General features: G+C 39.8%; 1 protein-coding gene across 3 annotated transcripts in view; it reads left to right on the forward strand.

The window, feature by feature from the left end:
* The window catches only part of mrpl13 (mitochondrial ribosomal protein L13), an 88,558-nt gene that overhangs the window by 47,461 nt on the left and 25,112 nt on the right, over nucleotides 1-15,985 (forward strand). For 2 of the 3 annotated variants that reach the window (XM_072570938.1, XM_072570941.1), the window contains exon 6: nucleotides 4,610-4,731. In XM_072570938.1, the coding sequence (XP_072427039.1) occupies nucleotides 4,610-4,731 (122 nt within the window). Of the gene's footprint in view, nucleotides 1-4,609; nucleotides 4,736-15,985 lie in introns of those variants that run through there. The other variant, XM_072570939.1, reaches the window with a different exon arrangement.

Below are 15,985 nucleotides of genomic sequence, written 5' to 3' on the forward strand. Positions count from 1 at the left end.
CTACTAAAATATGCTTTCCCAAAGTGCAGCACCTCACATTTATCTGAATTAAACTCCATCTGCCACTTCTCAGCCCATTGGCCCATCTGGTCAAGATCCTGTTGTAATCTGAGGTAACCCTCTTCACTGTCCACTACACCTTCAATTTTGGTGTCATCTGCAAACTTACTAACTGTACCTCTTATGCTCACATCCAAATCATTTATGTAAATGAGAAAAAGTAGAGGACCCAGCACCGATCCTTGTGGCACTGCACTGGTCACAGGCCTCCAGTCTGAAAAACAACCCTCCACCACCACCCTCTGTCTTCTACCTTTGAGCCAGTTCTGTATCCAAATGGCTAGTTCTCCCTGTATTCCTTGAGATCTAACCTTGTTAATCAGTGTCCCATGGGGAACCTTGTCGAACGCCTTACTGAAGTCCATATAGATCACATTTACCACTCTGCCCTCATCAATCCTCATTGTTACTTCCTCAAAAAACTCAGTCAAGTTTGTGAGACGTGATTTCCCACACACAAAACCATGTTGACTATCCATAATCAGTCCTTGCCTTTCCAAATACATGTACATCCTGTCCCTCAGCATTCCCTCCAACAACTTGCCCCCCACCAACGTCAGGCTCACCGGTCTATAGTTCCCTAGCATGTCCTTACCACCTTTTTTAAACAGTGGCACCACGTTTGCCAACCTCCAGTCTTTCGGCACCTTCACCTGTGACTATCGATGATACAAATATCTCAGCGAGAGGCCAAGCAATCACTTCTCTAGCTTCCCACAAGAGTTCTACGGTACACGTGATCAGGTTCTGGGGATTTATCCACCTTTATGCATTTCAAGACATCCAGCACTTCCTCCTCTGTAATATGGACATTTTGCAAGATGTCACCATCTATTTCCCCACAGTCTATATCTTCCATATCCTTTTCCACAGTAAATACTGATGCAAAATACTCATTTAGTATCTCCCCCATTTTCTCTCCCTTGCCCTACCATGTTAAATCTTCCAGTGTCCTTTTTAAACAAAGTCTCTTCACTCAGTCATCTGATTTTGCAGATGGAGAGGGTTGGCTTGGGGAAAGTGAACATAGATTTCGGGAACGAAGTAAAACAAGAGATTAAAGCAATTTATTTACCCTGTATGGAGTAAAAGCAGTTGTGTTGACAAACTACCATATTTTTAAAAACATCTTTAGTAGTATTTGGTTGGGATCAGTGTTTAAGGTTCAGGGACTAAATATCAAGGAACAACATAATGCTCTAAGACACAAAGTAGCTCCTTTGGATGCTCTGGGCGAATTATGTTACATATTGGTGGTAGCGGATAGGGACTTAACAGTGCAACATTTCTCAAATAAGATATAGGTTTCATCTAGACCATTTGGATCTTTGGGTCTGCTCTGCTATGCAGTTATCTCATGACTGATCTGGTTATGACTCACTTCTCAAATTCCTCATCCCCAATGGCAAATTGTGCTTGGCAGTTATGTAGATTAAAAATCTATATTGAATATATTCATTGCTCTCAGGGGTGGAGAATTCCATTGACCACTTTTGCAGAGTACCTGGGGACACCTCTCCTTTGATTAAGTGGAAGGGGTTATGTCTGTGATTGACAGGTTGTATGTGGTGCCCCAGGATATCTACCCCCTGGCACTCCATTACTGACACCAGGAGGAGAGGAGATTGCTTAATTGCTAATTGTTGGAGGGTACCTAAACAGTGTCACTTGAGTGCTTGTGTGGCCATTTAATTCCATCAGGCTTCCACCACTGGGTGAGACTCCTTTCCTCATCAATGTTAAATTTCACTCGTATAATGTATGGTAGATGTAAGGCCTTTGTTTATCCCATGAAATTGCTACAGAGTGTTAGCTGTTGACCATTATTTGAATCTGGGTCTTTTTCTCTGTTTTCTACTGAAGATTTTAAGAGATCCTGACAGAATAAAATGATAGGCAAATTGACTGTAACCATGGTCCAAGTGTACGCAACATATGCAAAACAATTCCCTTATGTGGCTATAAATCTTGTCGGTTGATTGCTGAACAGTCATGACAACACTTGGAAAACAGTTTGTAAATGCAGTCAGTTCAGGGATGATGACCTTTGAATCAAAGCATAATAAATAATTATATAAAGCCTGCTCATTGTTAGCTAACACTTCTAACTTTGTTAGCAACATATAAAGAGTTTTTCACTAAAAATGCATCATGTTAATTTTTTTCCATATTTAATTGTTTTAAAAAATTCCCTTCCTAAAAGATGTGTTAATATATTTTTTCTTCCAACTAAACTATATTTCATTCATCTTAAGGTCTTTCAAGTATGTTAGAAGAATAAAGGATATTTATGATAAACCAAATTCTAAAAGGGCTAGACCATGTGAATGTGGGAAGGATGTTTCTGATGTATGGAAGATCAGAGTCTGAGAATACTGGGTATGCCATCAAGGAGAAAGATGAGAAATAATGAGAATAAGTAGTGAGCCTGTGGAATTCTCTGCTACAGAAAGTGGTTGAGACCAAATCATTGAATGTTTTCAGGAAGAAGCAGAAATAGGACTTGGGAGAAAACAACTCAAAGGATATGGAGAGAAAGCAGGAACTGAGTACTGAACTGGAAGATCAGCCTTGATCATATTGAATGATAGAACATACTTGAAGCACTGCCTACTTCTCCTATTTTCTATGTTTTTATGCTGAGGAAAGAAAAAGGCAGTGTTTGGTTCAGCTGTGATCCTTCCAGTGACCAGGTAGTCTGTCAATGCTCACTGTCTAGTTAGTGATAGGAAATAGCTCCTCTGAAAATCTACTTCCTCTTTCTGATTACCGGCCCGGTGAGTGTATTTTTGTGTTTATCCACTTGAACCATTTTGTGATTTTTGTGCTGTGCTGTCCTCTCAATCATCTGAAATATCAAATTGTCGACATCTTCCATTCGTGAAACCCCACCTTCAAAAGATTTGTTTTGTAAGGTAGTCAAAGCATCTTGAGTTCTTGAGAAATCTTTATGTATTGGAGAGACTTAATATTTAGATTCACCTCCATAAATATTTTTATGTAAAACTTTAGAAGTGTTCTAGAAAGTTGGCCATCTGGATATATATGCAGAAGATCCCATTTTAAATGAGATGCCAAGAAGCATAAGGCTGTTGCCAAGACTCCATATGTTCAATTAATCTCTTTATGGACGTAGCTGACTTTCCCTTCCCAAAGGCCTTGAATAATCCTACTGCCTTCATTTAACTTTTTAAAGGAAGGGCACTTTTCTTTTAATATTTTTTGTCTTCAGTCATTGAATTTTCCCACCATTTAACATTCTTGCCTCTTGCACAAGAATTTGTCGTTGATATTGAGGATGGCATTTTGCTACTGTCACATGTCCAAACTAATTCAGAATAAGCTCATAATTGATTTTTTTTTTAAAAAGCTCTGAATCCCTTAAAACAAAAATCTGCCATTACACTGACAGATTTCTTCCTGTCTTGTAATAGCACAAGGTTGTTTACTACAGTGTTTGTCATGGACTGATTAAAGGTTTAAAATATTTCTACTGATTATTACCTACTGACTGTGTTTTATTTCATAATGCTGGTTAATACAGGATGCGCAAGTGGTTACTGGCTTTCAGTGACACAAAAAGGAGCAGCTAACCAATTCCCAAGTTGCATAACTTGCATGCCACTGTAGAAAGTAAGAGACACTAGAGCTGACAGAAAAATATGAAGCCTAAGTGTCATCTTCAGCAGTTACCAACTGTACTGACAGGCAGTATGCATAATATTCACAGGCTGCTCTCCACAAGTCCCAAGACAGCAGAAAGCCAGCTGCAAAGACCTACCATTTGATCTCAAGTCATCGTCACTTCCTATAAAGCATTCACTTTCATAGACATGGATTGGTGGAGAATTAACTGTATTAGTATTACCTCATGTCATGTCACCTTTGTTTCAAGTAGAGCCAATTTCGCCAATCTCAGTCATTGTCAGGAGACTTATTGCTACATGTCCACGTTTTGTTTCCATTCATTTTTGTATGTGGATACTTCACTAACTCTTCACCTGTGCCTGGGCTATTATTGAGTTGAAATGCATTTTGAGTCTTTCTAGAAGTTTTCTATATTCTTATCCCTTATTCCCATGATCCTCTTGAATTATTTTGTTGCCTTTGAGTTCCACTTCTGTATAAATTAGTTACCATATAAGTTGCACTTGAATCTGTAAATTAATTATGCAAATTGGCCCAGGAAAATTATAAGTTATTAATATTTATTATCATCAGTTCTCAATCATTCAATCCTACTAGTACAAGTAGATAAACAAAACTCCACAGAAATGATCCCTGATAAATGACTACTTGTGCTGGTTGTTAGAAGTTCACAATTCTTATTCCATGGAAGGTGGTTCCATGGTTTTGATCTTCTCAATTAGAAATAAATGGAAAATTATTTCTTAACCCTTAAGTAATTAGGTGTTTATTTAATATCTCTGCAGAGTTCTGTTGTATACTCTTATCTGAAAGTAAGTCAAAAATCAAACATATGTTTATAACATTTGGTAAATCCTAGCTGCAGTGATATTTTTCTATCTCTTGCTTTTAATTTCAAAAGGTGATTCCAAATGAAATCCTTAGGAACCTGTTGGAAGAACTTCCACAACCACGGCAGGTACCCAGAAGGTTGAATGAATACACTCAAGAGGAGATTAATGCCTTCCCAAGACTATGGACGCCGTAAGTGAATATAATTTTGTAGTTTGGCAAATTTGCCAAACTACAAAACCACATAGCAAGCTACTTTTCAACAGTTTTCATTCAAGACTGATGGCTTAGGTACAGACAGTAAAACTCCACATTTAGTAATAAGCTATATATTTTCCAAACGCAAGCTTTAGCACTGCAGTCGGTGGTGCTTTGTTGAAATGTTTACTGAATTGTAAATACCAATGATTTACTGTTACACTCCTAATTAGCTTTCCAACTGGTGACGGAATAACTTTTGACAACTGTGATCCTGGTTAATGTTTTCATTCCTATTTTCCCTAATGTACACTGATGTTTAATCTAATCCTGGAAATTGTGTGAATTTAGCTTTTGAGTGTAGCTAAGCCCTTTTCACACTGTGCAGAGCAGAGGAAACATCTGGAAGTGAATGGAGCAAAAATTGTAAGTCCAGACAATGAAGATGTACAGAATATATTGTTCTATCTCTGGAGACCCATTTGTATGTGATCCAGAACATTTAAATTAATGTCTTTTACCAAAAGTATTTATTAGTAGCTGGAAAAACATTGTCCAAAGATTTATTTATTAAACAATTTTATCAGAAAAATAATGAAGAAAAATGAACTGTAACATTTGGCAAGCCTGCTGTCTCCTACTATTTGATTTTCACACTGTGCCACTCTCTCACAATGCCTCAGGCTTTTCAATGTGCCATGCACTGTTTCGGCACCTCATACTCTCCTTTGGCACTTTACGCTTTCCTTCTTTGCCTCTTATTCTCCCTCAATGCCCCATGCTCTCCTTTAGTGCCTTACAATTTAACTGCCCCCCCCCCACCCCGTGCACTGTCCACATCTCACTCTCATTCTCACTCTCACTCTCACTCTCTCTCTCTCCATGAGTCCAACAGCTAACCCAAGTATTTAGTACGTTCCAATATGTCACCCTTAGCCAAACTGCAGCTTCTTGAAGATGTAGTTTGTTTGGATTCGGAGCTGACATCATTGTTCTGTCGCCAATGTAAGAAGCTATCTTGGCAGCTGTATATTTGGTAAAAATGAAACAACATAGACATAACTCGAGCAATCATGAAAACACTGAGAAGGGCCACTGAGGCCACAGTAGAATTTACTTTATGTTCAGCAAGTAGGGGAAGAGAGGGAGGAACTGAATCTCATAAGATAGATGCTTAGGCAGAGACACACAAACTGAGGATTGGAAGTACACCACCATTGGTAGACTTTGGAGTGGGCAATCTGGGTAGACGCATACAGACATGTAGACAGCAGCATGGGAAGCATCAAACTAAAGATGCCACAGGCAAAGGCTGTTTTGCCAGTAGGGGTTATATTATGTCAAATGGTCATATAAGCATAGCTATATCCTGAGGATAGAAGTGCAAAGGAGTGTTCGGAAAAAAACAAGTGATGGAATACTAGAATTAGTTATTGAGAGTATTCATCACAATTATCTGTACAAGATGGAACTATTTACAGCAAACAGCACAGTGTTATGAAGAGAAGATACACTTTGGCAAATGTCTTCAATGCAATGACAAAAAAATGGTGTTGAGCTCCAAAATCTGATGTACCTCAATTTCCGAAAGCCTTTTGCTAAAGTTCACCATGAATGATTACATTTGTTGCTGTGAGGATTTTGAGTATAACCTCAAAAGAAACAGGAAATCAGTTGAAGACCAGTAGAAAAATGTCTTAACAATTTATAAGGGCTTCTATAGAAATAGTTAACCAGAGCATTATTTTATTGCTGAGCGAGTGACATTGCGCTGGCTCCATGTGTTCATCAGGTGGACCTTATATGCTCCAATATTTAACAAGTTATATAATTCAAATGTCTTTTCAATATAATCACTGTTAGTCTGCTTGGCTGCGTTGCTATTGCAAGCTCCAGAGGTGGACTCTTGTCAAAATTCTGAATTTATGAAAATGGTTACTTCTGTTGTTACGAGCTGTCTTACTACTGAACTCCCAACATATTTAAAAGGAACCAGGTGTTCAGTAGCAGAGCACAAAGCTGACTGTTCAAGTTTAATACAATGAAATCTCAGTGAAAACTTTACGGCTGTACCTTGTTTAAAACCCACAATTTCCTAAGAACTTAAAACATATATATTGTCTGCACATAAAGACATTAAGTAAACACAAGTTTTGTTAGATTAGAGGTTGCACTTTGTCATCCAGATGTTGATTAGAGTATTCATTATTTGTCAGCATAGGTCTATTCGCAATCCCTTTGAGCTGTTCAGAAAGCCTATGTGTGTTTCAGCTGGGGAAAAAAAAACACTCTTTTTGCAATACTTTCAGTTTTGAAAGATACATTTTTGAAAGAATTACACCCCTTTTGATGTACCGTGTCTAAATAATGAACATCTGCTGTCAGTTATAACAACCTATTCCCCCTCTCCCCTACTACTGTTGACATAGTCAAAAGCTTTCTTTTCTAACACTTTCTTTTTCAGGGTCCCCAGTTACCTTCAAGCCCGTTCTTGTCAGAAAGCTGCCGTCAAACTCTCGACCACCAATCTCCAGCCTCATCAGCCTTTCTGAAGTCCTCAAGCACGTTATTATCACTTATTACAGCCGTGCTCAAAATTCCCTTTTTAGAACGCTGCAATCCAATTTCTACAATTCTCTGCCTGTAACACTAAGACTGCTTAAAATTGCTAAATGATATCCTTTGTGACTACTCATTCTACTCAACATGTACGTTGGTGGTAATCCCACCTGTACTGCTGTACATACCCTTCACTCTCTCAGCTGGGTTCCTTTGTATTCCCATTGCTGCAACTACCTCAGTTACAGTTTTAGTTGTTAAACCTAAATTCTTCTTACTCACATGTAACTCTGCATCCCTTTGACTCAGTGGGTGACACTGTCACCTCTGAATCAGATGGTAGCAGAGGTTTTTGATTGAAACATTAAACTGAGGCCCTATGTTCTCTACTGTTTTGTGCCAAAAGCTAGTTTTCAAATTTAAGATAACTACTTCTAGTGTAAAGATAATCATTATTTTTGTCTCCCCTGCCTTTTCAGTCACTTAAGCACATTAAGTTGGTGGAAAGCTTAGTTCTAAGACTTTGATAGGAGAAAAGGACCAGCTTCCTAAGTGTTTAAGTTTTGCTGTAGTGCATGAAGATCTCTATATCTGGTTCAACAACATCAGCTACATGCAGGTCAGAGGCATGTTTGGGTATGAATCCACAGCACTTGGTTCAATGCCTCTCTGTACTCCCCCCATCCCTTCAAATGTCACTAACTGAAACATGCACTTTAGGAGTTCATTTGAAAGGGGGGTGAACAAGACAGCCTTAACCCTGGCATGTTGCTCCCTTCTACGGGTGCAACTGTGGAGCTGGAGCCCAGACTCAAATAATAAACAGGCCAGTATTGACCAATGCTAATGCATTAAATGGTCAGCGTGTGACCAAGGCAAAATCTAGGCATTGATGCCAGTCCCTTGATTAAAGCCAACATTAGTTCGAGCTTCAGTGAAGATAACAATGCTGTCCTCCATGTTAGTGGTTCGGATCTGTGTCATCTGAGTGAATTCCAAGTGGCATGCAGTGATTAGTGGCGTACAGCAGGGATTAGTGCTTGGAACCCCACTGTTTACAAGATATGCCAATTATTTAGGTAAGTAAAGTAAATTGAATATCTCGTTTGTAGACATTCAAAAGTTGGGCGAGAGGATGATCTATGTGGAGGATGCAGGGATGTGAGATTTGGCAGGTGTAATATAATGTGGATAAATGTGAGGTTATCCACTTTGGCAGCAAAAACAGGCAGGGGGTAGATTATTAATTGGTGAAAGATTAGGAAAGGGGGAGGTACAACAAGATCTGGATATCCTTGTACACCAGTTATGGAAACTAAACCTGTAGGTGCAGCAGGCAGTAAAGAAAGCAAATGTCATGTTGGCATTCACAGCAAGAGGATTCGAGTACAGAAGCTAGGATATCTTGCTGTAATTGTGTAGGGGCCTTGGTGAGATCACATGTGGAGTATTATATGTGGTTTTGGTCTCTTTAGCTGAGGAAAGATGTTCCAGCTATGAAGGGAGCACAACATAGGTTTACCAGACTGATCTTTGGGATGGCAGGATTAACATATGAAAAGAAACTGGATCTGTTCGGACTAGTACTAATTGGAGTTTAAAAGAATGAAGAAAGGGAATGAAGTTCGAACAGGAGTAGACAGGATAAACAGCAGGAAGGATTTCCTGATGAGCCATTAACCAAGGGTCACAGTTTAAGGATATGGGATAGGCCATTTGGACTTTGATAAGGAGAAATTTCTTCATCTAGAGAATGGTGAGCCTGTGGAATTCTCTGCCACAAAAAGCAATTGACATCAAAATATTGAATGTGTTCAAGAAGGAGAAGATGTAGTTCTTGCAGCTAAAGGGATCAAAGAGTATGGGAGCAAGTGGGAACAGGTTACTGAATTGAATGATCAGCCATGATCACACAGAATGGTGGAGCAAGCTGGATGGCCACACCAGCTCCTTTTTTTATGTTTTCATAATCACCATCCTTTGAAGGATACATTGATAATAGATATTTATTTTCTGTTTTGCCACGTTGCGCTTGAGACAACAGGTCATTTTATAAAGTGGTTTAACTGTGCATAGTACAGAGACACTGCAAATTGCCAACGTGGCTGCTAACAGGGACTGTACTTGTATGTAATGTACATACATCTACGCTCAGATCCTGAATCCCACTGTCAGAATGAGATTTTGCACTTTGGTCACTTTAGACTGATGCACCATATCCACTTCAATCTGGAATTAGGTGCCAATGGAGAGGCCCTAGCCAGTTGCACTGAGTCTTCATCTTGTTGATCCTAAATCTGACAGATAAATCATATACAGTATACTCTGAGCTATGCATTACTTTTCTAACAAATTATCCCACGTTTCTGTAATATTTTATGGCTAACCTGTATGTATATTTCATATTATTATCTTGTGCAATAGAATGTTTCAATGCTGTCTCAAGTCTTGAAAATTCCTATTTGTTGCTCCTCTAAGAATTTGCTTTGGATGAATTTGAGTTAACAGAGCACAGGTCAAGTTACACAATTTGAAGTGTGCAAATGTAAAAGAACTGCGTCTCTGAAAATGAATCCATTCCCATTACTGGAGTAAGTGTCAACCTGAGATCTAGAGGTTGAACTTTAATCAAGCAGTGACATCTGCAACAAATCATCCAATTTTACCCATCCTCCACATGTTCCATTGTAGTAATGGTACTCTGGTAAAATGGTATAACGAAAGCAGAATTAATTAAATATTGTAATCCTCCTTAGCCAGATACCTGGCTTCCTGTAGGCACTATCACCTAGGTGCCGGAAGATTTATTACCAGTAAGTCTGGGTCTTACTATATTTTCATTCTAAGAGCTATAAGGTCTAAAGTAAACTACAATTTTGGGGTGATTTGATCTGTAGCTTTTGGAGTACCGTAACCTGCCACACAATAAATCAGTTCTTGCCCTCCATAGTGAAAGTGTTAGCTACTAAAATAAATCTTATCATAACCAACAAACTCGCTACCAGTTTTGCACAAAGTTTTGATTTATTGCAAATCAAGTATGGCTTTCAGCCAGTCAAAGCTCTAATAAATAAGTGTGCCCCTAAAGTGGGGGGGGGAGGTGGTTGGGAGAGGATTCTGGCGATATTTTTCTGGAAATGTAAATGTTCCCAGATGTCATATTTTTGAGATTTATTTCTCAAATTTATGCTGTCACAAGCATAATTTTGCGAGGTGCATTAGAAACTGATGGCTGACATTTTTGGAAATTCCACAGTAGCACAGCTCTGAAATAAAATGCTTGTTTGAAAAGAATTTGCAGGCAATATGGTTAAACAATTGCAATTAGAGAGAAGTATGTTGGAAAACTTTCTGTGCCAACATAACAAGCCATTTGACACTAAAGTTTTATATTGTACCATTTTGTGCTTCAGTAAAAAGTCTGATTCTTTTCCCACCACTCTTGTAATTTTGTTTTGGGAACCTTTATTCAAAGTATGCCAACCTTTTTTCCAGACCACTGAAATGTTCAGTTACTTTCCTTTCAAGATAACTGTGTCACATTTTTGTTTGAAATATTTGCTTGCTTTCTTTTGCAATAGAAGGGAAGGAAATGGCTTTGCTCTGCAATATTAGAGCACAAATTTATGTTGGCAGAAAAGACTCTGAATTTAGGTATGGCTATAAGAGCCATGTATCACCAACTTCAAGACTACAAAGATAGCTGAAAAGTGTACACTTTATTTCAGTTAGTATTTCAATCTCACTTCCTTTTCTCTTCTCTCATGATTAATTCCGGAACTGCCGTCTAACAGTGCTATGGCATCAGGTCACACATGGGCAGGGAAACCTCCTGCTGGTTACTACATACTTTTATCAGTATTTTCCCATGTTAACATCCCACTTGGAGGAAGCACTGAGTGTGACAGAGGCACAGAATGTATTTGGGGTGGGGTACTTCAATGTCCATCACAGAAAGTGGCTTAGCAATACCACCTCTGAACAAACTGATCAAATCCTAAAGGACACAACTGTCAGATTGGATCTGCAGCAGGCAGTGAGGAAACCAACAAAAGGAAAAGATCATACTTGACCTTATGCTCACCCACCTGCCTGACACAGATGTATCTGTCCATGACGGTATTGCTAAAAGTGATTTCCTTGTTCGAGGATAACATCCACTATATTGTGTGTTACTGAGCTACATGGGCCAGATTTCGAACAGACCTAGCAACCGGCCATCAGCAGCAGCAAGATTGTTCTAAACACAATCTATAACCTCATAGCTTGGCACATTCTTCACTATTATTACCATCAAGTCAGGGGATCAAACCCTGGTTCACTGAAGACCTGCAGGATGACATTCCCGGAGCAACATTAGGTATTTCTAAAAGTCAGGTGTCAACCTGGTAAACTTAATACACAGGGCCACTGGCATGCAAAACAGCCTGAGCAGCAAATGATAAGACAGTGCTAAGCATTTCCACAATCAGCAGATCAGTTCTAAGCTCTATAGCATGGCGACATCTCATCATCAGTGCCCAGCATATCAATGCAAAGGATATGGCTGAACCATTTGTGACACTCTTTAGTCAGAAGTGCTGAGTAGGTGATCCATCTCTGCCTCCTTCCAAGGACCCCAGTGTAACAGATGCTAATCCTCAGACAGTTTGATTTGCTTCAATTTGATACTGCCTGAAGGCACTGGATACTGGAAAGACTTTAGGCCAAGACACCATTCCAGCAATACCACTGAAGACTTAAGTTCCAGAACTTGCTACTCTCCCGGCCAAACTGTTTCCATCAACTACAATACTGTTATCTAGCCAGCAACGTGGAAAATGCTCAGGCTAAGTCCTGTACATGAAGTGCAGGAGAAATCTGACCTAACCAAGTACTGCCCTATCAGTCTACCTTTGATCGTCAATAAAGTGATGAAAGTATCATTAACAGTGATACCAAGCAGCACTTACTCTGCAATTAGCTATTCACTGATGCTAACTTTAGGCTCTAGATTAGAGGTGCTAGAAAAACACAGCAGTTCAGGCAACATCCAAGGAGCAGTAACATCGACGTTTCAGGCAAAAGCCCTTCATCAGGAATAACACCCCACCCCAATACATTCCATGCCTCTGCCACACTCCGTGCTCCCTCCAAGTGGGATGTTAACATGGGAGAATACTGATACAAAGTATGTAGTAATCAGCAGAAGGTTTCCCTGCCCATGTGTGACCTGATGCCACAGCACTATTAGACGGCAGTTCCAGAATTAATCATGAGAGAAGAGGAGGAAAGGATGTGAGAATGAAATACCAACTAAAATAAAGTGTACACTTTTCAGCTATCTTTGTAGTCTTGAAGTTGGTGATACAGCTCTTATAGCTGTACCTAATCTGGTCAATCCAGAATCTGGTTTCCAGTAGCTGCAGTCATTGTTTTTACCTAGTTAACTTCAGGTTCTGTCAGGGTCACTCAGCTCCTGACCTATTACAATTTTAATTGGAGAGTGATTGCCCTTGACATCAAGGCCACATTTGACTAAGTGTGGCATCAAGAATCCATCGCAAAACTAGAGTCAGTGGAATTCAGAGTTAAAACTCTCAGTGGATTGGAATCATACCTGGCACAAAGGAAGATGATTGTGGTTATTGGAGTTCAGTCTTTTCAGTTTCAAGATTATCTCTGCAGGAGATCCTCAGGGTAATGTCCCAAGCCCAACCATCTTCACGTACTTCATCAATAACGTTCGGCAAAAGGTCAGACACTGGGTTGTTCACAGATAATTACACAATGTTCAGCATCATTCACGGCTTTTCGGATCCTGAAGCAATTGGTATCAAAATGCACCCACATCGGGACAGTATCCAGGCTTCGGCTGACGTGTGGCAAGTAGCATTCAAGCCACTCAAGTGCCAGGCAGTGATCATCTCCAATGAGAGAGAATCTAATCATCCTTCCTTGATATTCAATGGCACTCGCATTGCTGAATTCCTCCCACTATCAACAAACTGAGGGTTCCTGTTGACCAGAAACTGAATTGTCCAGCCATATAAATACTGTGACTTCAAGAGCAGGTCAGCAGCTAGGCATCTTGCAGCAATTTCTCAAGTGTATCCACCATCTACAAGGCACAAGTCAGGAGTGCTCATCCCCCTTACCTGGATAAGTGCAGCTCCAATAACACTTAGTAAGCTTGATGCCATCCAGGATGCACATCCATGAACATTTACTCCCTCCTGCACTGATACCCAGGAGCAACAGTGTGTACCATAAACACAGAAATTGCGAAGTCTTCTCAGACGCGTCTTCTCAGACACATCTTCCAAACCACAACCACTTCCATCTGGAAGGACAAGAACAGCAGATACATGGGAAACCCACCACCTGCAATTTCCTCTCCAAGCCATTCACCATTCTGATGAATTCTATGACTGTTCTTTCACAGTGTTGCTGAGTCAAAATCCTGTAACTTCTCTAACAGCATACCTACAATAACTGGACTGCAGCAGTTCAAGAAAGAAACTCATCTTCTCAAAGGCAATTAAGGATGAGCAATAAATGCTGTCCTAGCCAGCGAAGCCAATGTCCCATAATTGATAAAAATAAGGTATTTCAGTGAGTGCTAATCCATTTAATTGCCATAATTCCAATTTCTCCCAGTACACACCCCAGGCCCTTAATTCTTCTCATCTCCAAGTCTTAATATTCATAATATTCACTCTGATCTCCTCCTCCTTAGACTCAAGCTAACTGTCCGTATGTTTTATTTTGTAATTCTCATTTTTAGGAGGGGAAGCTGGTTATGTATATGTTCTGAATTATCACTTCAGTAAAGAAACAATAGTAAAAGGAGACACCAGAAATTTAGCTGGTGACTGGATTGTAATGATATATGTCTGCAGTGTGGGAGCTGCATTATTTGATTTCAGGAGTCACAAAGTGTCAAACTGAAATTGCTGAGTGTAGTCTGACCGGGAACGATGTCTGCACCACACAGTGCGACAGTAATTATCGGCAGGTTGACTGCCCAGATATACAGCTTGACGTGTGGTGACCTTTAGCCATCAGCTCAAATTCTAGACTGACCAATCTGAGACAAAATGCATTGACTTCCTGAAGTATCTGAATTTCTACTGGGCTCTTTGTATGGACAGCAATGTTTTAAAGCATGTTTAACTTCAAAAGGTTTGAATAATGTACCCTGAACAGGGCGGGGAAAGAGAGTTGAGGTTTGAGGCACTGAAGAAGTTTTAAGAGCATGAGATTGTGACAACATCGAGAGGGTAGTTGATATGAAAAGGACAGCGAGACTGTGGAGATTTAGCAGAGCAAGCTGAGATGAAGAAGGAAATTAACTCTTTGTGTTTGGCTCCAATTGAAATTATTTGTCTGCTGCATTAAATGTTAGATTTAAAAATGTCTGAAAAACATAGCTCCATGTTCTGACCCAGCTGCACTCTGCTATATTAGCTGCAAATTTACAGCCAAATAATCTGTTACAATTTAGATAATGTATTCAGTCACCAATAAAAGTTCAATTACTGACATGTAACTCAGCACCTCTCCCTTGTCTGGTATTATGGCTCTCATGGGTACCCTGTGTTTCTTATTTCTTATTCAATTACTTATCCTGTCACAGCATCTACCTTGGCTGTCAAGTCAATTAAACATTTGTGGAAATTTTAATGATAGCCTTTCAATCTCCTATTCATCCAAAGATGTTGATAATGCTCATCAAAAATAACTTTCCATGTCTAAATCCATGCTGTTCCTTGAAGAGAAATTCCTCCAGTATTGAAATTGGAATGGAGCTGATGATTCTGAAATACCTGAAAGCAATTTGTTCTCTTTTTTAAAACAATGTCAACGTTGGCCCTCTCTTACGCCCAATGAATCTTTCACTATTCTAACCAGTGTTCTGCAAATTTTTTTCTTAATTTAATTCAGCACTATTAAGCCCACTACCTGCTTTTTCCTCCAGTAGCTCCACAAAAGTTTATTTTCGAGTGTCATTCCAGATCACTATTGAATGTTATTAATGAATCTGCCACTACTGTCTTGCCCGGTGGTGGGTTCCAGATCTTAAAAACTCTCTGCACTTTCAAACTAGCTCCACTTATCCTCATTGGATCTTTGGAAATTGTCTTAAATCTTTCCTCTCTGGTTACCGACCCTCCTTGTTGGTCAAAGTATTGAATACAGGAGTTGGGAGGTCATAGGGAGAGGCTGAACAGGCTGGGGATTTTTTTCCCTGGAATGTCGGAGGCTGAGGGGTGACCTTATAGAGGTTTACAAAATTATGAGGGGCGTGGATAGGATAAATAGACAAAGTCTTTTCCCTGGGGCTGGCGAGTCCAGAACTAGAGAACATAGGTTTTAGGGTGAGAGGGGAGAGATATAAACGAGATCTAATGGACAACCTTTTCACACAGAGGGTGGTGCGTGTATGGAATGAGCTGCCAGAGGAAGTGGTGGAGGCTGGTACAATTGCAACATTTAAAAGGCATTTGGATGGGTATATGAGTAGTAAGGGTTTGGAGGGATATAGGCCGGGTGCTGGCAGGTGGGACTAGATTGGGTTGGGATATCTGGTTGGCATGGACGGGTTGGACCAAAGGGACTGTTTCCATGCTGTACATCTCTATGGTAGGTTAACACAGGCAAGATTTGAAGAATAGAGACAACCCCATTGAAGGGTGTCCAGAATAAA

Source organism: Chiloscyllium punctatum, chromosome 5 (assembly GCF_047496795.1).
Source record: "Chiloscyllium punctatum isolate Juve2018m chromosome 5, sChiPun1.3, whole genome shotgun sequence".
Taxonomy (NCBI): Eukaryota; Metazoa; Chordata; class Chondrichthyes; order Orectolobiformes; family Hemiscylliidae; genus Chiloscyllium; species Chiloscyllium punctatum.